This window comes from Entelurus aequoreus, linkage group LG21, assembly GCF_033978785.1.
Source record: "Entelurus aequoreus isolate RoL-2023_Sb linkage group LG21, RoL_Eaeq_v1.1, whole genome shotgun sequence".
In the NCBI taxonomy this organism is placed as follows: domain Eukaryota; kingdom Metazoa; phylum Chordata; class Actinopteri; order Syngnathiformes; family Syngnathidae; genus Entelurus; species Entelurus aequoreus.
The window spans coordinates 23956080-23965767 of NC_084751.1; the positions used below are offsets into that span (position 1 = coordinate 23956080).

A 9688-nucleotide genomic window follows, 5' to 3' on the forward strand; every position below is an offset into this window, starting at 1 on the left:
GCGTCCTTTCCATCCTGTCGTCGCGACAGCTTTTTTCACCATACTAACTGCGTGGCGGCCCAGTCACATGTTGTATGGGGTTTCTGCCTACACACGTAAGTGACTGCAACGCATACTTGGTCAACAGCCATACAGGTTACACTGAGGGTGGCGATTTAAACAACTTTAACACTCTTACTAATATGCGCCACAATGTGAACCCACACCAAACAAAAATGACAAACACATTTTGGGAGAACATCCGCACCGTAACACAACATAAACACAACAGAACAAATACCCAGAATCCCATGCATCCCTAACTCTTCCGGGCTAAATTATACATCCCCGCTACCACCAAACCCCGCCCACCTCAACGACGCACGGAGGGGGGGGGAGGGGTTGGTGGTAGCGAGGGTGTACAATGTAGCCCGGAAGAGTTAGGGATACATGGGATTCTGGGTATTTGTTCTGTTGTGTTTATGTTGTGTTACGGTGCAGATGTTCTCCTAAAATGTGTTTGTCATTCTTGTTTGGTGTGGGTTCACATTGTGGCGCATATTAGTAAGAGTGTTAAAGTTGTTTATATCGCCACCCTCAGTGTAACCTGTATGGCTATTGAGCAAGTATGCCTTGCAGTCTCTTACGTGTGCAGGCAGAGGCTGCATACAACATGTAACCGGGCTGGCACGCTGTTGGTACAGGCTGTAGAGGGCGCCAATGGCAGTGCCATCGCGGCACGCCCTTACTAATGTTGTTTGGGTGAAAATTAGCAGACATTCGAAAGGCTGGTAGCCCTGAATTACGGAAATCTCCCGGAAGAATCGGGAAGGTTGGCAAGTATGCCGCTTTCAAGGGCCATTCATATAAAGCTCGCGGGCCGCACTAACATTAAATTTTCATATTAAGGTGCGGGCCGCAAAATAATGTCTCACGGGCTGCAAAATAACGTCTCACTGGCCGCGTGTCTGAGACCCCTTGAATATACATAGCACAAAGCAAAAAAAAGCTTTCTATGCAGTGTTATTTCATTTTAATTTTCAAAAGAGTTTTGTGGCTCCCATTGTTTTCTTTAATTTGTGAAACAGGTCAAAATGGCTCTTTGAGTGGCAAAGGTTGCCGACCCCTGCCCTAGCCCATTAACAAGTAAAAAGTCATAGGCGGTCATGGCATGTTCTTGCTGCAGATGTTGGTAAATTTTTTAGGGCATTACAGCAAATGACAGGGCGGTCGTGGTTGCTGTGGTTAAATTCGAGCCCTGTATATATACTGCGCGCGCACGCAGGCACACATTTTTTTTTTTTGTATATGATCAAAAACTAGTATATTGAAATGACACTGCATAAACTAAAGTTAGCAAATTAGCCACCTACTCATTGGCCTTGTGGTTGGAGTGTCCGCCCTGAGATCAGTAGGTTGTGAGTTCAAACTCCAAACAAAAAAGGATTCCTGGGCGCAGCCACGGTATCATGTACAAATATGCATGACAACTTTCCAACAGTCATCACACATGGGACTATTTCGTAAGTGTGAATGGTTTTAGTTATATAGTAAAACTTACTAAAGTTTTTTGGAGTAATGAATGAAGAATCCATGCAAGTAGAATGCCATGACGACTGGAAGACGGAACGGCACTTGTTCTTCCGGTTGAAAGCACTAAACAGTAGAAATTACTTCAGACCCGCAGCACTTGCAGTAAGCAAACTCGTCCAAACGATGGAGCCACAGCACAAACCATAACACACCTTTTTAGTGTCTGTTGAAAACTATTTGTTGAATTTAATACATTATGGCTGGCAGCACAGAAAAATCCGTAAATTAGCTGCATTGTTTTTTACATGCCACAGGGTTAAAAGCTTAGGAAAAAAGTAGCGACTCATAGTTTGGAATGTATGGTACATTCACTAAAATTGTCTCTTTTGTCACGTTTTGAAAAAATATTAACGATGTGACCGTCTTAGTACATGGCAGGTCCCTAGGGCGAGACAATAGTTTGAGGCAGTCAAAAGACCCCTTTATTTTCATAATATCCCTACTTTATGCTTACTTTCAGTGTGGCCCCAATACTCCTATGTTCTCCAACAGCGTAAACTTTGCACAGGACAGCCTGCTCTGTAAATGTGGACAAAAATGTCTGGCAGCAGGATTGCAAAACTAAACATGGCTGCAAATTACCGAAGTACTGGACTGCGACAACACACTTACACACTGTAAGTGTAAACTGTCAAGTATAAACTGTGGAGCTCCTCCAGTACTCAGCCTTGTAAACGACAATAAAAGAGCAACGTGTACCTTGTTGTGTTCATACTTGTATGGGATCCGCAGAATCTTCATGGCCTGGATCATGGCCTGCATGGCGGTGAAGATGTTCTGGTAGACCAGCCTCGTGAACGGCCTCTTGTCCTCGTCTGAGTATCCGCGGCCATGGATGATCCTCATCTGTTTAATAAAGGTGCTTTTCCCGCTCTCGCCTGTCCCTAAAGACGCACACATACAACCATCAATACATATATTGGATGAGAAGCTGCCTCCTCTAGGTTCCAAAAATATGGCATGGAGCAACTACAAAACCCGAAACCAGTGAAGTTGGCACGTTGTGTAAATCGTAAGTAAAAACAAAATACAAAGATTTGCAAATCTTATTCAACCTATATTCAATTGAATAGACTGCAAAGACAAGATACTTAACATTTGAACTGGTAAATGTTATTTTTGCAAATATTAGCTAATTTGGAATTTGATGCCTGCAACATGTTTCAAAAAAGCTGGCACAAGTGGCAAAAAAGACTGAGAAAGTTGGGGAATGCTCACCAAACACTTATTTGGGACATCCCACAGGTGAACAAGCTAATTGGGAACAGGTGGGTGCCATGATTGGGTATAAAAGCAGCTTCCATGAAATGCTCAGTCATTCACAAACAAGGATGGGGCGAGGGTCACCACTTTGTGAACAAATGCGTGAGAAAAGTGTCCAACAGTTTAAGAACAACATTTCTCAACGAGCTATTGCAAGTAATTTAGGGATTTCAAGGTTCAGAGAATCTCGATAAATCACTGCATGTAAGCGACAATGCCCGTAACCTTCGATCCCTCAGGCGGTACTGCATCAAAAAGCGACATCGGTGTGTAAAGGATATCACCACATGGGCTCAGGAACACTTCCGATAATCAGTCAGTAAATACAGTTGGTCGCTACATCTATAAGTGCAAGTTAAATCTCTACTATGCAAAGCGAAAGCCATTTATCAACAACACCCAGAAACGCAGCCAGCTTCGTTGGGTCCGAGCTCATCAGAGATGGACTGATGCAAAGTAGAATTCAATTGTATATAAGTTGAAAATGATTTGCAAATCATTGTATTCTGTGTTTATTTACAATTTACTTAACGTGCCAACTTCACTGGTTTTGGGTTTTGTATTTTGGTACCTTTGCTCTGAGATGAAGGAGCTCTCCAATTTAAATAACGTACCCCTACAGTTGGTACCCAACCAAAGTGACTAAAAAGTGGCATGGAATAAAAGGTGCCAAAACTATAACAGCCTGATGCTTTTTAGCTCATTGGCTAGCACTGTGCATTGCTGGACTGTGCAGGAGGACCACTGTTATGGAAGTATACTAGTTTAGATACCATACCAGGGTGGAACAGAAGCAAGCGTTCCAAACGTAATACGGATCAGCAACCTTGACAGCCAACTAATAACACCTCTCTTCTGATTTCGGGATATGCTCCCTTTAGGTACAATAGGTTCCAAAAAAGTACAAGGACACTATTTTGGCACACGGCACAACATTCAGCAAGCTTTACCTTTAAACACAATCTGACTATGTTTGTAACTCAAAATAAAAAGAAGGGTTTCATATGAGGTAAAAATTTGTTGTTTTGGTACCCTTCACATCTTTCTCTGTTCCAAATATGTACCAAAATCTGGTACGCTCCAGCGAGCCCACCAGTGGAGACCTTTTTGTCCTCATCACTCCAGCAAGCCATTTGGAAACACTCACGTTTTCAACAAGCACATATATTATAACAACAACATTGTGCGACGACCATTTGGTCTGCACTATAATGCTTTATGACTATTTGATCATGCCAATTTTAGATGTATACTACTGGGATGATTTTAAAACGGAACATTATCGTACAGGACATTTTAATAGAGCTGGGTAGCGTTATGATATAGTGCAGGGCTGCCCGGCCAAATCCGGCCCAGGAATGACACCATACCCGAGTTCAGTTCAAAACATGTGAGACAGAACATTTTTGCAGCAAACTCCTAAAAACACAAGAGTGCTTCGTTGTATAGAGGGACTTGGACCACTGTAAACACATTGGCAGATACTTGCATTGACATTATAACCTTGCTGGCAAACACAGAACACTGGGGTAATAACTTGGGATTTACATAACGGTGTTCCTCAAGGCACCCCTTTTTGGCAGTGAAACATTTTATCGTAATGCGATGTATGTAACTAAGGTGTAGCTATAGCTTGTTTACTTCAGATACAGTCAGTAGTCCTTTGTTATTTAGTTATACTAGTGGTGTTAATCACGGTTCTATTTTACAAACCCCGTTTCCATATGAGTTGGGAAATTGTGTTAGATGTAAATATAAACGGAATACAATGATTTGCAAATCATTTTCAACCCATATTCAGTTGAATATGCTACAAAGACAACATATTTGATGTTCAAACTGATAAACTACAGTTGGTCGCTACATCTGTAAGTGCAAGTTAAAACTCTCCTATGCAAGGCGAAAACCGTTTATCAACAACACCCAGAAACGCTGTCGGCTTCGCTGGGCCTGAGCTCATCTAAGATGGACTGATACAAAGTGGAAAAGTGTTCTGTGGTCTGACGAGTCCACATTTCAAATTGTTTTTGGAAACTGTGGACGTCGTGTCCTCCGGACCAAAGAGGAAAAGAACCATCCGGATTGTTATAGGCGCAAAGTTAAAAAGCCAGCATCTGTGATGGTATGGAGGTGTATTAGTGCCCAAGACATGGGTAACTTATACATCTGTGAAGGTGCCATTAATGCTGAAAGGTACATACAGGTTTTGGAGCAACATATGTTGCCATCCAAGCAACGTTACCATGGACGCCCCTGCTTATTTCAGCAAGACAATGCCAAGCCACGTGTTACATCAACGTGGCTTCATAGTAAAAGAGTGCGGGTACTAGACTGGCCTGCCTGTAGTCCAGACCTGTCTCCCATTGAAAATGTATGGCGTATTATGAAGCCTAAAATACCACAACAGAGACCCCCGGACTGTTGAACAACTTAAGCTGTACATCAAGCAAGAATGGGAAAGAATTCCACCTGAGAAGCTTAAAAAATAAGTCTCCTCAGTTACCACACGTATACTGAGTGTTGTTAAAAGGAAAGGCCATGTAACACAGTGGTGAACATGCCATTTCCCAACTACTTTGGCACGTATTGCAGCCATGAAATTCTAAGCTAATTATTATTTGCAAAAGAAAAAATTAAGTTTATGAGTTTGAACATCAAATATCTTGTCTTTGTAGTGCATTCAATTGAACTCTCAAAAACACTTGAGTGCTGTCATAGAGATGATCTTTGGCTAGCTTCTTTGCAGCAAGTCCATAAAAAGAACAGTGTTTCTGTAACTCTGATTAAATAAATATACAAAAATCAAATGTCCACTGTAGAGGATGCTGGTACATTTTATCGTAATGCGATTTATGAAAATAAGGTGTAGCTACAGCTTGTTTACTTCAGATACAGTCAGTAGTCCTTTGTTTTTTTAGTTATACTAGTGGTGTTCCTCAAGGTTCCATTTTAGGTCCTTTCTTTTTAATAATTTTTGCTCGTCAACTGGTGACCTGCAAGTTCAGTTCAAAAAAACTTGTGAGAGACACACATTTTTGCGGCAGACTGTCAAAAACACTAGAGTGCTGTCATAGAGATCATTAAAAAGCAGGTAAAAAGGTATCTAATGCTTAAACCAAAAATAAACAAAAGGTGAGTGCCCCTAAGAAAAGGCATTGAAGCTTAGGGAAGGCTATGCAGAACAAAACTAAAACTGAACTGGCTACAAAGTAAAAAAAAAAACAGAATGCTGGACGACAGCAAAGACTTACTGTGGAGCAAAGACGGCATCCACAATGTACATCCGAACATGACATGACAGTCAACAATGTCCCCACGAAGAAGGATAAAAACAACTGAAATATTCTTGATTGCTAAAACAAAGTAGATGCGGGAAATATCGCTCAAAAGGAAGACATGAAACTGCAACAGGAAAATACCAAAAAAAGAGAAAAAGCCACCAAAATAAGAGCGCGAGACAAGAACTAAAACACTACACTAGGGATGTCCCGATCAGATATTTGGATCGGATCGGCCGCCGATATTTGCCAAAAAATGCGTATCGGCAAGGCATGGAAAAATGCAGATCCAGATCCAGTTTTTTTTTAAAACTCCGGTCCGTGTTTTCCAACGCACAGATTTAAATAATACATTCCACTTTTCTGCTGCTCCCTAATTTTCGTTCCGCATTTTCCAGCACACCTTCAACACAGTCGAGTATACGTCCTCACGCAGTTGCCTTTAGCTGCTGGCATTACACGACAGGCTCTTTCCACTCCTTCTTGTGTCTGCTTCTCATACACAGCAAGCGCACCTTCTTACACACGTCACGTCATACGTCACATACGTATACGCACTCTCCCAGCAGAGAGGTAACAGCATGGCTAACGTTAGCTGTGATGCTAGCGTAGCCGTGTGAGCGGTAATAATGAAGGAATAATTAATTAATTCCCAAGAAAAACAGCAGGGGGTCCATTGTCTGGCGGTGGTTTGGCTTCAAGTGGGAATATGTCGAACAGACAACCGTAATTTGTCAAGTGTGGGGCAAAAGCGTTGCTATAAAAAGTAGCATTACTGCTAATATGTAGCATCGTTTGAAATGTCCCCTGCTAGAAAATGAAGAGTGTTTGAAACTCCGCACATCAACATCTCCATTGTGTATTATTCAAACTCACCTAATTCAGCTGGCTAGTTGTTATCAAGAGTACTAAAACCCTTTTCAACATGAATCTGACAACTAAGTAGGCTAAATAACTTTAAATTTTAATACATGCTCGGATAAGGCAAGTATCGGCCAGTATCGGTATCGGATCAGAAGTGCAAAAATAACATCGGTATCGGATCGGAAGTGCAAAAACCTGGATCGGGACATCCCTACACTACACACAGGAAAACAGCAAAAAATGGCTTGATGTGACAGGTCGTGACTAGAGATGTCCGATAATATCGAGCTGCCGATATTATCGGCCGATAAATGCTTTAAAATGTAATATCGGAAATTATCGGTATCGCTTCGGAAATTATCGGTATCAGTTTCAAAAAGTACAATTTATGACTTTTTAAAACGCCACACGGACGTAGGGAGAAGTACAGAGCGCCAATAAACCTTAAAGGCACTGCCTTTGCGTGCCGGCTCAATCACATAATATCTACGGCTTTTCACACACACAAGTGAATGCAATCCATACTTGGTCAACAGCCATACAGGTCACACTGAGGGTGGCCGTATATACAACTTTAACACTGTTACAAATATGCGCCACACTGTGAACCCACACCAAACAAGAATGACAAACACATTTCGGGAGAACATCCGCACCGTAACACAACATAAACACAACAGAACAAATTCCCAGAAACCCTTGCAGCACTAACTCTTCCGGGACGCTACAATATACACCCCCCGCTACCCCCACCCCCCACCCCAACCTCCTCATGCTCTCTCAGGGAGGGCATGTCCCAAATTCCAAGCTGCTGTTTTGAGGCATGTAAAAAAAAATAATGCACTTTGTGACTTCAATAATAAATATAGCAGTGCCATGTTGGCATTTTTTTCCATAACTTGAGTTGATTTATTTTGGAAAACCTTGTTACATTTTTTAATGCATCCAGCGGGGCATCACAACAAAATTAGGCATAATAATGTGTTAATTCTACGACTGTATATATCGGTATCGGTTGATATCGGAATCGGTAATTAAGAGTTGGACAATGTCGGATATTGGCAAAAAAAGCCACTATCGGACATCTCTAGTCGTGACAGTAGACCTACTTTGAGACAAGACCTATATTGATACATAGTTGGTTATAGTTTAAAGTCATATCCAACAATTGCGACAACGACTTTTTAGTCAACTGAGTTTTGTTTTTTTAAATGATTTCTGCTGGTGGTGTGCCTCTGGATATTTTCAACGCAAAAAATGTGCCTTGGCTCAAAAACGGTTGAAAACACTGATGTAAGGAACCATGGAAGCTTTTATTTTGAAGGCTGGCGAGAACAATGTTAATGTTGGGTTTCGTATGTCATGCATCACATTTATAGACTGCTATTATGCAATCGTAGTCATTGTAGTGCAACCAAAACACGCAAAATTAACTTAATAAACATTTAGAAGCAGCTAAATAATTATGAAAACTTCTTATTTTTTTTAAACAATTTTAACTGTGCTTTTTCATTACCGAGTAAAAGGAGCTTGTATTCCCGTCGGGAGTCCCTCTTGTCGCGGCGGAGCTGCCTCTCGATCTCGTCGTTGATCCTGCGAGCCTCTTTGGCCTCCGGGCTGAGGCAACAAGCCCCCGCCGCCATCAGGGTCATCGTGCCCGGCTGAGGAGTCACCTCCCTGGGCAGGGACACAAACATGATGCCGGTGAAGTCTTCCAGATCCCCAGCGCTTTTTTAAAAATATATATATATTTTTACATTCACCGAGAAGCACTGCGTAAATCATTTAAACAAAGTTGTTTTTTTTACCTTCTTCGCCGTTGTTTGTCGTTGAAAATCGAGTTAATTCGAAAGTTTTTACTGATTCGCGCTATTGTTGACGGGTGTGGTGGATTTGATGAATATGGCGGAGTTTTACTTCATGGCGCCATTAAATAAAAAAAAAAAAAAGGAAACAAAGAAATAGTTGCCGCTCCTCAAAGAGAGGGGGGAAAAACAATATCCAGAGGTTGGTTTTAGTGTCTTGAAAGTGTCCCCGGTGGCGTGCTGGAGAGGCAGCATGTGACGGAGGGGCAGCTCTCTGATGGGAAGCAGTGTGAGTTCTTCTTCATTACATTAACTCATTTCCGGTAACAAGCAGGCAGCCATGCATGGATAAACGCATAAACATGCGCCACACACACACACACACACACACACACACACGAAAAATGGGCCTGTAATACTTAAAATACTCATATTATGTTTTTTTTTTCTACATTTGAAACACTTCCTTGTGGTATTCATACCACCTGACGCAATGGCGGTTTCTTTGGTCAACATTCTGCATAGCAGTGGCGTGCGGTGAAGTATACACCAGATAGATAGATACTTTTGGAGGTTTTTTTCCTTCTTTTTTTTTTTTAAACTTAAATTCATATGTGCGGCTCTAATCATTGTTGATTTAGGTTGCACATTAGAGCAGTGGTTCTTAACCTTGTTGGAGGTACCGGACCCCACCAGTTTCATATGCGCATTCACCGAACCCTTTAGTGAAAAATAAAATGTAGATTTTTTTCAGATTCAAGACAAAGTTATATGTTTTTGGTAACACTTTAGTATGGGGAACATATTTTAAGTAACAAAGACTTAATTTAGAGTTATTTGGTTAGGGTTAGAGGGTTTAGGGCCAGGGTTAGAGGGTTAGGGTTATAATAAGGCCATGCCAAATAA

General features: G+C 41.5%; 1 protein-coding gene across 1 annotated transcript in view; it reads right to left on the reverse strand.

Moving 5' to 3' along the window:
• The window catches only part of LOC133638522 (guanine nucleotide-binding protein G(q) subunit alpha-like), a 42888-nt gene extending 33791 nt beyond the window's left edge, over positions 1–9097 (reverse strand). The window contains exons 1-3 of the mRNA XM_062031215.1: positions 8786–9097; positions 8494–8705; positions 2272–2456 (exon numbers count right to left, since the gene is read on the reverse strand). Coding sequence (XP_061887199.1) covers positions 2272–2456; positions 8494–8674 — 366 coding nt within the window. The 5' untranslated portion in view covers positions 8675–8705; positions 8786–9097. The remainder of the gene's footprint in view (positions 1–2271; positions 2457–8493; positions 8706–8785) is intronic.
• Between the last annotated feature and the right edge of the window lie 591 nt (positions 9098–9688).